Below are 13423 nucleotides of genomic sequence, written 5' to 3' on the forward strand. Positions count from 1 at the left end.
CCTGGTTCCTCTACCCCCATAGGTCATTCTTTCCCTTTGCCTCTGTAGCTCACCCCATGACCATATGCTCTTCAGCACATTGGATGTGGGTTTGTCTGTCTCCATCATGTCTGAGCACTTCATCTGAACAAGCACAGCATCTAGCACAGAGCTACAAAACAGCAGGTACTTATGAGCTAAGCCCTCGAACAGGAGGAGGGGTGTGATGGCCTTCAGAGGGCTTACCGTAAAGAGGAACTCTGATCTGCATTCTGAGACTTGCTACTTTTCTAGCTGTGCCGTTTGTAATGAGTAGCCTACCCCTTCTGAGGTTCAATTTCCTCTCAGTAAAAGAGAAACAATGATTCCTCATAGGATCATTAAGTGCAAAGCATGTGTAAAGCTGGGGTGACCAACTGTCCTTGTCCTGGTTTGCCTGAAACTGATGGGGTTCCTGGAACATGGAACTTTCATTGCTAAAACTGGGAAAGTCCCAGGCAAAAAACTGGTCACCCAAAACTAGCTCGTGTGGCAACATGCATATAGTAGACATTCAATAAACCCTTTTCCCCCTCCTTTTCAGATAGTGGAGGTATTCAAATGAAAACAGAGGCCTTGGAAACTTTGCTGTGAGGCCAGACTCTTGGGCATCCTTCACTTTATCCTTCCTTCTACCCATTGCCCCTTCCCCTGCTAATTCCCACCTGGTAATGGGGCTGCAGTTAACCCAGCCACCCTGGGAGCTCTCACAGGGACAAGAGCTAAGCAATTTGGCACGGTGGGTAGGAGGGAAAGTGGGGGCCCTAACAGGTACCAGAATTCAAGAACCTACTGTGTGGGGGCCTTACTCTCATGCTGGACTTAGTGAAGGCTGAGACAGATATAGCCAAAACCTCCATGGAGCCTTCCACAGGTTTTCCCTATGCCAAGCATTCATCAAATGACATTTTGTACTTACATTCTCTCTTCTGTCTGGTCCCCATCCATGCCTGAAATGAATTAGGGTGCAGACAAAGAACAGAGCATGAAGAGTTGCAAAGAGCCAGCCTCAGAATACAGATAGTTTCATTTAATCTAATAAGGAGAAATCAAACCCACTGAACTGTGATAAAATGCAAAGCAAAAACCCCAACAGAAAAGCAGGGAGAGGGAATGGAAGGGAGATTTGGTGACTCAATGTTCTGTCATTACTGCGAGCTGAGCTAGGCAAGCCTTGATTCTGTTTAGCTACTGCGGCAAATAATTGCATATAAAAAAAAGGTTTAGTCAGCAAACTAACTCTTTAGTAGCTATTAAATTTCACTGAGTAGATATTTCTCGAAGCAAACAAAAACATTTTAGGTAATTCTCCTTTGCTGATGGTTTAAAACAGCTATCTCAAGGCTCACCCTTTGGGTAAAAGAAGACAGCTGGAAAATACGGCTGTTTTGGGACTTCCTCCAGATGCAGGAACCAGTCAAACAGATTTGGTGACAGCTGCCTTAGAGCTGTGGCAGGCAGCTGTACGCCTGGGCCTGTATCATGCTCTCCTTAGAGAGAAGGACCGAGAAGGGCAATTTGTTGAACATGTCCTATCTTTGGATGCTTTAGGGGTCATCATCACATCCGTGTTTATTTTAAAATGTTGATATTTTGTTCAGTATATTTTTTTGCATTCATTTTGATTTTTTAAAAATATCACATTAAAATATTAACTCAATTACTGTGGGTTTTTTGGCACACCCCATCCCTGGCCTCACATTAGCCAAGCAGAGGCCACAGTTATGCATCCTGATTACATAGACGAGATGAACAGAAGCCTTGCTGATGTCCTTAGTAAGTAGTGGGGCTGGCCCTGACCCCAAATACATAACGTGCCATTTAGTAAATAGGCCCCAAAAGACTTTACAGTAAAGTTAGAAATATTAGAGGAGACCTCAGGGTTCTACCATTACAAAATGTGGTTGAACAGTGAGGAAGACATTTACAGTGACCTAAAAGCCTCCCCCAGTTATTTCCTCCCCGCTACCTGTATTGAAGAGTAATATGGAAGGTGTGCTCCCAATGCACTGAGACAGAAGGAAAATGCAACCACAGATTTGACTGGTTGAGGACAGCAGTCATTCCTCTGCTCCTGATTAAACATCTCTCTACTCCTTTCTTTGCTTGATTGCTATGGTCTTCAAAGGGTCCCAGGTGCTTTACATCTGACCTTAGGAGCCTGAACACTCTTCAAGCCACAGTAGCAAAATGGGCCCACTGCTCCCCCAGAACGCCCATGATTTTCAGGTCCCATGTAGAGCGAATACTTAGCAGGTTGTTCAGATCACCCGCTCTGAATGACAGGCTCAAAACCTGGAAGATAGTTACTTTGGCACCGGTGGTTTCTTCCCTGGCAGCGGACTACTTCTGTCATGCCTTTCCATGGTAGGTGGTAAAGGAAGCTTTTGTATTTTGGGTAAATGCTCCCCAAGAGGCCTGCAGAGTTGAAAGAAGGATGTGTGAGAAATAAGCTTAACTGCGGCAGTAGAATTCTACAGCATATGTGGGGCACCCTCACACAGATGCAAGAGAGCCTCTTACCTTCCTGCTGGGGTGGAGGGCTGCAAAACAAGAGGGATGATATGTGACTGTCCTCAGCACTTTTTGAAGAATACAGACAAGATACAAAACAAAAACAAAAACAAACAACAGAGAAACAACTTACCTTGTCAGAAAATGCCGGTTTCTTTCCTGTCAATGATAAACAGCAGATAAGCCTTTCATTCCAGACTATATCAGCTAAGCACAAAAGTATTAAAATAGTTTGATGAAACTGTGCATCCAAGCCCCTAAGAAGGCTGGTTGGATTTAAGCATTGAAGAATCACAGACTTTGGGACTTGGGGGTCCTTTATTGAGCACCTAACTTTACAGACTCAGAGAAATTAAGTGACTTGCCCATGGCCACACAGTGCTGTGCACAAAAGCAGCATTGTGGATTCTGGGCTTCTTTTCACCATTTTATTTTATTAGTGGATAATGTCTTCTTGGGATTTCATACCTCTTTCACTGACCAAGAGTTTCTTTGTACAGCTTAAGTTTATTTCTGTATCTAATATAAACTCATTTGTAATGGATTAATTTTCCTCCAATCCTGTTGTACACTTAACATTATGTAACATATTACACTTAGTTTCTGGAAAAAATTTTTACTTGGGAGACAAGGTTTTAGGAAATTCTCCTGGTGGGTGGCAAATTGTTTTGTTTTGATTTTTGTTGGGCTTTTCTTTTTTTCCTCTTGTTTACCTGAGAACTCTGCATTGCAAAGTTATCCAAAGCAATTTATTTTTTATTGTCTGAAGTCCCCTAGAGTAGATATGGTCTATGTCTTCAATGTAATAATATTACTTAACCGGATTCAACCAGGTCTAGAAGCAAATCCTGCATGACCTTTAGCAAGTTATTTAAGGTCTTTGAGTCTCAATATCCTCATCTGTCAAATGCAGATTATAGGTTAGAACTGTATAGGTTTGCTGTAAGGACCAGGTGACAATTTATATGCAGGGTCAGACACATGATCCATGAGCACCAGCAATTGTTAGATATTTCCTCTTTTTCCCTCCATCCCAGTACAGTGAACACCCTAAGGTGAGTGATGATGTGATCTGTCTGGAGTTGTGTTTTCACAACATGATATTATTCTTTAAAGACTGAGAACATGCAAGCCCATGATAGATCCTAAGAACCTTGTCCCACTGTGAAGAGCTCACTGCTTAGTGAGAGAGGTTTGGTGGTATAAAAAATATTTATTATTCATAAAACTTTGGTTTGGGTGGAACCCTAATTTATAAACATACCCAGAAAACTTTGATTTATATCCTTTGGCTTGAACAGATTTTCTTTTGAAAAATCTGCTGATTTATGTATATTTTCTAGACACATAAACAGTCTCCTGAGCACATAAAAAGTCTGAGCATTGTAAGAGGTTGGTTCTCCCAAAACATCATGGACTATGTCTTCAATGTAATAAAAGTAATTCAGGGGTAGATCTGAATGATCTGATGTCAATAGTCCACTTGTCTGATGCTTTGACTCATGGTGGTAGTCTGAAGTTGAATATCTCTGTCTTCATTTTCACACAACTTGCACTGCCTTCTGCAGCAGACCATTCTCAACTCAAACAGCCAACATAGATTGGCATGAGTCATCAGAGCTGCGATGTAGTTCAGGGAAACAGCAGCAAGCAGGAGCCTCAAAGCTGAGAACTGAAAGCCATTTTGCAGGCAGAAGAAGAGACTGAGGCCACAAAAAGCTGAATGCCTCCCTCTGTGTTTAGTTAAGGGAATCTGGGCTTCTTATTTCCTAAAGCTTAGGGCTGCTTCTCCATAATTCCCTAGCCCAGAGCAAGGAAAATCCAGGGTCTCCAACTGCAGCATGATGTGGGGGCCATGAGCACCCACTTTGAAGTCAGAAAGACATGGGCTCAAATCCTGCACCTACTTATGCAAATTTGAGGAAATTATTCGACCTCTCTGAGCCTCAGTTTCATTGTCTGCAAAGTGGAGATAATAATCCATCCCCTTTGTTGGGTTGGTGTGAGAATTAGAGATAATGTAGGTAAACTATTTGTGGTAGGTAAACACTTGCCCCAGAGTAGGTAGGTGCTCAATAAATGGTAGCTAAGTTTTAGAATTGAATTCAAAGTAGCTTTATGAGAGCTAGCTACAATCCAAAAGCATTATGGGTCAATTCTGGGGGAAAGGAATTGTAGTATATCCACAGTGTGGTTAACCGCACATGTACAAAAAACCCTGACATTTGAATAGCAATAGAGTTTTAAGAAACATTTTCTCCTTACCGAAAACCCACCTTATAATGAGGAGACAGCTCTGAAAAAGTCTCAACACTGTGGTTAGTGAGCTGCTAAGTAGCAGTGGTGGCCCCTGACAACAGCTGTCGCAGAGCTCTTGCCTCTTAGCCCAGTTCTTTCATCTGCCTCCACGTCATCCGTTAGGAGGACAGTGAGGTTTGTGGACACAAATCACACCTCTGGAGAAGCAGGCCCAGCACCGGGCTCAAAGCAGGAGCCCTGCCATTAGCCTGATCTGGGTTTGGGTCTCTACCCTCATCACTTAGTAGCTGAGTGATCTTGGGAAGTTAGCTTTCTATGCTTCAGTTTCCTCATCTGTAAAATGAGGATGATTCTAATAGTCCCCACTTCACAGCATTATGGTGATAGTTAAGTAACACCATACATATGAAAAGCAGTTGGTAAGCATGCTGTAAATACTGGCCATCATTACTATGCAACAAATAGAATGATACCAACCTACTGTGAAGGGCTCTCTGTCAAATGGGGCCAATGAACGATCGAGGGGAGGTTTTGTGCTTCTGTCTATTGAAGGAGCAGGCACTGGAAGGCAAAAGACTGAAGTCAGTTAAAGGAAGAAAGCAGTTGGCTGGGGGTGGGGTATGGTTGGCCTGGTGGGCAAGAGAGGGCAGTCCCTGTACTTACGCTTTGCTGTTTTGTGGTTTCTGCTTCTGCTAGGCTCTTCATGGTTGGGCTGGGGTGGGGGTAGTGGCTGCTTTAAAAAGATCCAAATGTTAGGATTCATTGCTAGCATACAGTAAGTCCTGGTGGCTTTCTCTCCCCAAACATGTCTAAATCTGCTCACTTTTCTCCATCTCTGTGTTCCACCCACCAACATACATCTCCATTTCTCACCTGAACGATAGCCTCTTCTCTGAGCTCCCTGCTTTGTACTTTTTCATATAAGCCAGATATTTTCTGCATGGCAGTGGGGGTGAGCATGTCACTCCCCTGCCAAGCCCTTTGGTGGCTCCTGTCACATTAGGAGCACAGTAGAAACTCACAATGGCCTGCCAGGCCCTGTCTGAGCTGGCCCTGTCTACAACTCCAGCCCCTTCTTAGGCTCCTCTCTCTAGTGCCCACCAGGCTCCCACTCTAAGTGCCTTCTTGCACTTCCTGTAAAATCTCAAGCTCATAACCTCTTTGGCTTCTCTGTACTTATGTTTCTCTCTGGAATGTTCTTTTCCCAGCTCTTGCCATGATTGGCTCCTTCTGCCTGTCTCAGTATCACCTCACACCCATGATCAAGTTACCTGGTTTTCTGTCTCCTAACCACACGGTATTACTCATATCTGTTTATACATCTGTTTCCATGTTGATTATGTCTCCCCCAATGCCCCTAACCAAAATTGAAACTTTATAAAAGCAGGGACCTTATTTGTCTTGTTCATACTCTATTCCTGGCAGCTAGAACACTGCTAGGCACACAGTAGCTCCTCCTAAATATCGGTTGATTGAATGAGTGAATTCTGCATCCCCATTGTGGAGGTGAAGGCTTTCAGATTCGAAAAGCAAAATTCATCTGTATATAAATTCAGCTCCATGAGCCCCCTTTGCAAGAAAAGTGCACAAGCAGGAGGGAGCCACCTGTTCTCAGATGAGAGGTCCTAACTGGTGTGCTCTGGATTTTGAGCTTGTGGGAAAATATGTCCTCGCCCTCCCTCTAGCCCTGACGCTTTAGCATTTGCCAATACTATGAAAGTGCGCAGGTTCCTTATGAAGAGAGCACATTTCCAGCTATTGACCCCTTAACCTGAACTTCTTGAGGTGTCTTTGGGTACTTAATTAGACAAGTGGGACCTGGGACTGTAAGCTTGAGTTCAGACGAAAGGGGGTTTGCTGGCTCTGTCTCCCTGGGTTCACTGCACTGTGTATCTTGGCCTCCAGCACCTTTGTCCGTGGAACTTCGAGCATTGGCCAGCAGGTGGCGCAAGACCCATGAACACCCAGGAGGGGGAGGAGCCATTTCTCAACTTGGTCCTCTCAGAGGCTATTTTAACTTTTCACTTATTTCAAAAGTGGGAAATAATGGCACAATAAATACTAGATGGAGATTTTTGTTGTACAAGTAGCTTATATGGTTTATGATGAAAAGAAAAAAACTGATGAGCCTTAGAATGTGAATAAAAATCCCTAGTATTTCACCCCCCAAAAAACACTCCACTGTCGGTACTTAGGTCTGCAATTTCTCAGCCTACATATAATCTTTTCTTACTGATCATAATTGGATAAAGATGTTCATAGTCTCCTTTTCTCTCTGGCACTGGAAGCAATCGGAGCGGACGCAGAGGACCACGACACAAAGTGAGGAGGCCTACCGAATGGCTCCGTCCGGCTGGCGGAAGAGGAAGGGCCGCCATCGGTCTCTGCGGGGGCACAGGCGGCTGCTGTGGAACCTTGCTGGTGGCGGGCCGGTCTGTGGACACGCAAGGGCATTAAAATGATGGAGAATTTCTACGCTAAGACAAGTGGGCCACGCTCAGGACCCTGTGCCCAGCCCTGAGCACCTCAGTGCTCCAGGGGTTCCTATCCTGCAGACCCCCACCAACGCCAAAGCCAGCCCCCCGGCCATGGCAGAGATTTGCTCCTTCTGGGTTTACAGGCGCACACACACAGGCATACCCAGCTGCCTGGGCAGGGTTAAGTTGGCTGTCGTGCTCATGGGGATCCTATTCTGTGTCCTCTTCCTCCGCCTCACAAATGCTCTGGGTTGTCCTCCCTACTCCCACTTCCTCCTTGTGCTTGTCTCTTCTGTTAAAGGGAGGAGCTAGCTGGTCACCAACTTCTGTAACCAAATCACAGACTCTTAACTGGTTACTTTAACATGGCTTGGACAAAAACTTACACCATTCTGATCAACACAGAAGTATCCCTAGGCAGTTGGACAGGCTGGAGTGTCCCAGCCATTTGACAGGGAGAGACCTGGCTAGGGCTCTGTGTGAGTGAGGGCCTCCTTACATTTCACTCCTTGGGTGCCTCTCTCAGCACACCCTAATCCCAGCCTGGGAGAGGTATCGCCCTTCCACAGAGAATCCTGGCTAATCTCATGCCATTCCACTGACACTGGCCATCTCTCAGCTCCTCTGACATGTTCCTTAGAGCCTTAGGGCCTTTGCACAGGCATTCCTACTGCTTAGAATGTTCTTGCCTCCCCACATTCACCTTCACCTTAGATATGTCCTTAGAGGTGTGAGCGCAGACCACACAAAAGCCCCAGGTTCACTGCCCCACTTATCTTTCTGAGTATAGATCATGGTTTAATTAAATCATTTTATGACTCATTTGTTTGATCTTGCCTCACCGGCTGGACTACAAATTCTTTAGGGTGAGGACTGTCTTGTTCACTCTAAATAATCATTACTGGCACTTATGAGGTACTTGACAACTTAATTATCCATTTCTACTCTGAGCCTCAGTTTCCCTGAATATGAAATAGGTTTAGATAATTGTTGCCCATATCTCATAGGTACGTAACACAAAACAAAATGTTGACAAAATACTTGTGAAAGGGTTTTAATATTGCAAAGTGTTACACAGCATCAAGGATTAGTGGTACTAATTTTTGTGATATTGACCATCAATTTTCTAACTTACTCCTTGATATTATATTATGCAAGTGTGTATGAGCTTATTTTCTGTCAACACTGCTAACACAATGTAAGCCCCATGAGACAAGGGCTGTTTTCTCTCCTGATGATCTCAAATTTCAGCATTTAGAATGATGCCTGGCTCAAAGATGAATAATTTTTGTTGAATAAATGGATGAAAGAGGGAGAAATGGGCTCACAGGAACAGATAAACAATGAAAATCTTAAATACTATTTAATTTTTTAAAGTTATGGTCAAGCCCCACTCTATATCATTATATTTATTCTCACATTCTGTGGGTGAAAATGCCATGTAACTATGAATTGGTCAGAAGATGGGGAAGAACAGGAAAGTATTCTCGAGTACCTAAGTTAATACACAAAATGAGTTTATTGCTAAATACCCTTAGGTGGCAGTTCAGTGCTGGTATCAGCCACCACAGACACTTGTCTGCAATATTAATAATCCTCAGAGCAAAACCATGTGGTCTGTATTATTACCCTATTTCATTGATGAGGAAATTGAGGCCCAGAGAGGTAGAGTCAGTTGCCCAAAGCCACATGGCTAGTAAGAAGCTGAAGTGGCATCTGCACACAAAGCTTTCCGCTGTGTGGTGGGGGTGGCATTGGTGGGGGCTGGGGCCGGGCTGCCAGGGCGCTTACCGATGTACATGGAGTTGGAGTTGGAGAAGGGCTTGGCGGGCAGGATGGAGTTCTGCAGAGCTTCCTCATCATTAGAGGGCGGTGGCTCATAATCGGCATCATCTTCCATGGGTGCCCCTTCCTCCTCATTTGGGGACTCATAGTCACCATCATCGTCCCCATCCTGGTCATCATTGGGACTTTCATAGTCATCTTCTTCCTGCCAACACAGCAACAGAGACGGTGTTGTTTGTAGAGGCTGCACAGCATTCAACATGCCTGCCTCTACCCTTTCCCTGCCAAACCTCACAGTGGTACTGGCTTGGGGGCGGGCAGCTTAGGATGGTTACTCCCATTTTGCAGATGATGACACTGAGGTCAGGGAATGCACTGTCACATGGCCAGCAAGTTGAGATTGGGACCTCTACCAAGGTCTGCAGACCACTAGGCGAGTGCATTTTCCACTACATCTTTTTGCATACCAGAGAAAAGCAGAAGGAATGAGGAGGACACTGGAGTAGAGGAGTGGAGAGCCAGCTCTGTTTTGACTAAACACGTTACTCCAGGCATGACCAAGGGAAGACTAAATGCCTGGAGCATTTGTAATGCTGCTACTTAATCGCCGCTTCTGTTCTTAGCATGCCTGTGCTCTAAAAATTCCTTCTCATTATAAACTGGTATAGCATTGAAGGCCATGCTCGTGGGAAGCCTGATGACCCAAGCCTATTAATTACAAGGCAGATGAAGCTGTGTGTGGCCGGGCATGGTCAGGGCTGCGCTGTTCTTTTTGCTGAGAGGTGAGTGTGTAGGAACAGTAGCTTCATATTCATAATATCTGACACTGGGTTTAAAGCTGTTCTTTGGAAGACACTCTTTTCCTAAATTTCAACATCTTTATTGTATTCTATGTTTGCTTCTTCGCAGGTCTCAGAGAAAGTAAGGCCAGGGGCTGGGTGACTGCTTCGGAAGCAGCCCGTGAAAATGGACAGTCACAGTGATGATTTCCCAAGCAGAGGCGGCACCGTTGGCCACCCAGCATGAGCGGCTTACCACTCTCATACCAAAGTCAGGCGGGTGATAATCGGGCCCAAGGCATTTCTCTCAAGTCAAGGGCAGTGTGGAAAGTAGCAGTGGAAGGTTGCAATTTGGCAAGGAAAGGTGTATAAGGAAATCCTAGAAAGCTTGGCAGCTTTGCTAAATGGCTTAAGGAAGACAACTGTGTTAGTTTTTGATTTGAGGAATATTATTTTAAATATTGGAAGGCAGAGTGAGGCCGAGTGTCTTCCTGAACTCCAAGAAAGCTTCTGCCCTGTCGTCAGTGTTCCTGTAACTTGAGAGCAGGGAATGCAGGACATGGGAACAATGGCCTCAGCACGCCCAGCGCCCCCTGCCTGCCCCTAGACTGGTGGGGGATCCCTGGATTCCCTGAGCCTGCACGCCCCATTGCTTCTGACTTTCTACCAGGCCTTTGCCCTGGTAGTTTTCTCAACAGAGTTTTCCTCTCCACTTCTAGAACAATGATTTTCTCCCAATTATTTGGCTCCTAAATTTGTAGGCATGGTTTTGTTCCTAATTGCATCCTGCCATGCGTATGTGGTCTCCAAGTTGTAAAATGCTCACAGGATTAGGTTCTTTATAAACACCCCCTGCTAGGGCCCTGTGCAGCAGTGGGCACATAATGGAACCCATGAGTGTTACAGCCAGTGGCTAATGGAACCCCTCTGTTCATAGACAGAATTGAGGCGACTAGCCTCAGGCTGGGCTCCCACACAGGAGGGACTAAATGGTAAGTGGTGGCAAAGGTGCAGCTTCTGTATGAAAATGCAGACATTTCAGGGAAACTCTGGTCTCCTTTGCCTTTCATACAAAATAACTGTCATATTCTTTGCTTTCTTGTAGAAAGCCCTGACTTAGCTAACATTTTTTCAGATCCAATGCTTCCTTTTACCAGAATCTCACTAGGACAAGAGATGTTTAGTGCCTATTTCCTAAAGGCACCAGAGGCAGCCGCTTACCAGAAAGACCACTGGACTGAGGGTTGGCCGCCTGGGCCCTAGGCCTGCCTCTAACTGTGTGGCTCTGCATAAGTTACATTCCCCAGTGGGCTGGGCTGCTTCACGGGTAAAATGAAACACTGGGCTGTGATCCATAACAGACTTCTCAGCCTGAGTGTAGCTACCTGTGCAGCAACTGTGTATATAGTCCTCTGGGGAGTGGATGTACTGTGTTCATCAGACTCTCAAAGGGGTCACTACAATCCCTCAAATAGAAAAACCAGTTGGACTGGAACTTTGCTGAGTCTTTTCAGGACTAATGGTTGATTCTGAAATCCTTTCCCTTTGTGTCACAAGTGGGGACTTAATTCTACAAGCGAAGCTACTTGGAAGCTACTTCAGTTGTAGACCCTCTTGGGACAGGGCTTGGGGGAGGGCCCTGCTGTGGGAACAGAAGTGGTGGGTCATGTGCGGTCTGCAAACTACAGCCTGTGGGCCAAGTCCAGTGCACCACCAAATGTTTTTGTAAATGAAAGTTTATGGGCACTCAGTCGAGCCCAGCTATTGAGCTATCGCCCAAAGGTGCTCCAGAAATTGCTGTAACTGTGGGAGAACGGCTCACATCATACTCACAAAGGATGACCAGCCCCCATTATCTTCTTCATGGCTCTCTGTGGAAGAGGGTAATATCAGATCAGTACCAAAATAAGGGGCTCGAAGGAAATAGCAGCTCCCTCATCTGATGCCCTCCCACACACTGCCCCATCCCAGTCCTTCATCCGACCTCCTACATACTTGGAGGCTACCAATTTAGTATCAGCTCTAGGACTGCTGCCTGAAGAGCTCATTCTGCCAGAAGGCAAAAGTTGTTCTCAATTTTTCACATGCATAAGAGTTTCCTGACAGTGACATAAAATATGCAGATGCCTGGGGCCCTAGCCCTAGAGCTCCTGATTCAGCAGGACAGAGCAGGGACCAGGAATCTGCATTGCAAGACTAAGTGCAATTTAACAATTGAAAACTGCTTTAAAGACTCAGAAGCAAGGTGAATGGCTCCACGCAGGTGCTCAGTCAGAGCCTGGATCCTTCCTTGCTCCCCTACAGTTTCTCGTTGTGTCTCTGCAGAGGGTCCCAGCTAAGCAGGGAGCCATAAGCAGGCTGCCCTGCATCTCTCCTCTCAGTTTGGACCCAGACCTTTTTCAGGAGAGAAATTGGCTTACAGGCGATTGAATAAGGTCACCTGCATGATACCCCAGGAACCCCAGCAGACATAAGGACCAAAGTACCTGTCACCTCCTAAAGCAATCACTCTCAGCCCTGACACCTTTACCTGTCTCTTCAGGAAACCGCTGCACTTGGGGTCTGCAAAGGCAAACAGCATTGCATTAATGGCCCTACTGATTTAGGGGAACTTCTCTCTTTCCTCAATCCAGTCCTGCAAGATTAGCCCCCAGGGGCATGTGTCTCACCACCCAGGACTGGTGTCCTTGTTGCTCAGCAACACAGGCTGGGCTAACCCAAAATTCTGTAAACCACTAAAGCCACACTGGTGGTGCGACTGGCATCTTGTGACTGTCTGACTCTCAAGGGGAAGTTCCCCTGACGTCCCAGACCCAGGGTCAGGATGCAGGACAGGGAGAGGGACACCCCTCCACCCTTTTTGGCACCAGCTTCAAGACCCCAGAGCAGAAGAAACTGGGGCAAAAACAGTCTCATGCCCCCCATTTAAGGCCCCCTTTGGGTTTGAAAATGCCCGGGGTTTCCTCAAAGCAATGCCAGGCCCTTGGCTGCCCCCACTCACTTGCGTGTGAAAATGCTCCTTCTCTCTTCATTCTTGTTGATTTCTTGACTTAATTTACTGAGAATTCTACAAGATAAAGAGACAGATGATGTGACAAAACGATTGTCTCTCAACCTCCCCAACCCCCAAACCCCAACCTTCCCATGAGCCCTGAAGTTCCCTGAGCTGTGTGACCTCAGACACCTGGACCAACCTTGGCCAGCTTCCTCCTCTGCTCCTTACTTCCTCCCAGAACTTGTCATGCTTGTCCCCCCACCAGTCCCTGATCCTGCCCAGGAGCCCTCTGTGTTTGGCTCACGTCTTCAGTCTAGCTTGGAGCCCCTCTGTGTCGGTCACACCTGGCTCCCCCCTCCATGAAATTCTGTAGCCTTACGATCTGGATACAGTTGCTCTGTATTTTATTGTGTTGGTATTCCTAGGGATAAGTCCCCTGACTTGGTTTAATCCTTGTCAAGATGTCTGGCTTCAGAAATCTTCAAACCTTCTCTGAGACCTGGAGCCATCAGCTACTGGTTGCAGAACTTGAAAATAGCCCCAGTGGGCTGCCCTTGGCCTGTATCTCCTTCTGTTCTCCCCTCCCTGCCTCTTCC

At 46.0% G+C, this 13423-nt stretch overlaps 1 protein-coding gene across 3 annotated transcripts in view; it reads right to left on the reverse strand.

Annotated features, from left to right (window-relative positions):
• The window catches only part of LCP2 (lymphocyte cytosolic protein 2), a 42252-nt gene that overhangs the window by 11479 nt on the left and 17350 nt on the right, over positions 1–13423 (reverse strand). The window contains exons 4-14 of one of the 3 annotated variants that reach the window (XM_057491670.1): positions 12834–12899; positions 12363–12394; positions 11666–11703; positions 9060–9258; positions 7128–7225; positions 5455–5521; positions 5269–5352; positions 2666–2691; positions 2542–2561; positions 2329–2436; positions 925–968 (exon numbers count right to left, since the gene is read on the reverse strand). In XM_057491670.1, the coding sequence (XP_057347653.1) occupies positions 925–968; positions 2329–2436; positions 2542–2561; positions 2666–2691; positions 5269–5352; positions 5455–5521; positions 7128–7225; positions 9060–9258; positions 11666–11703; positions 12363–12394; positions 12834–12899 (782 nt within the window). Of the gene's footprint in view, positions 1–924; positions 969–2328; positions 2437–2541; positions 2562–2665; positions 2692–5242; positions 5353–5454; positions 5525–7127; positions 7226–9059; positions 9259–11665; positions 11704–12362; positions 12395–12833; positions 12900–13423 lie in introns of all 3 variants that reach the window. The other 2 variants (XM_057491659.1, XM_057491667.1) reach the window with 2 other exon arrangements.

Source organism: Manis pentadactyla, chromosome 2 (genome assembly GCF_030020395.1).
Source record: "Manis pentadactyla isolate mManPen7 chromosome 2, mManPen7.hap1, whole genome shotgun sequence".
NCBI lineage: Eukaryota > Metazoa > Chordata > Mammalia > Pholidota > Manidae > Manis > Manis pentadactyla.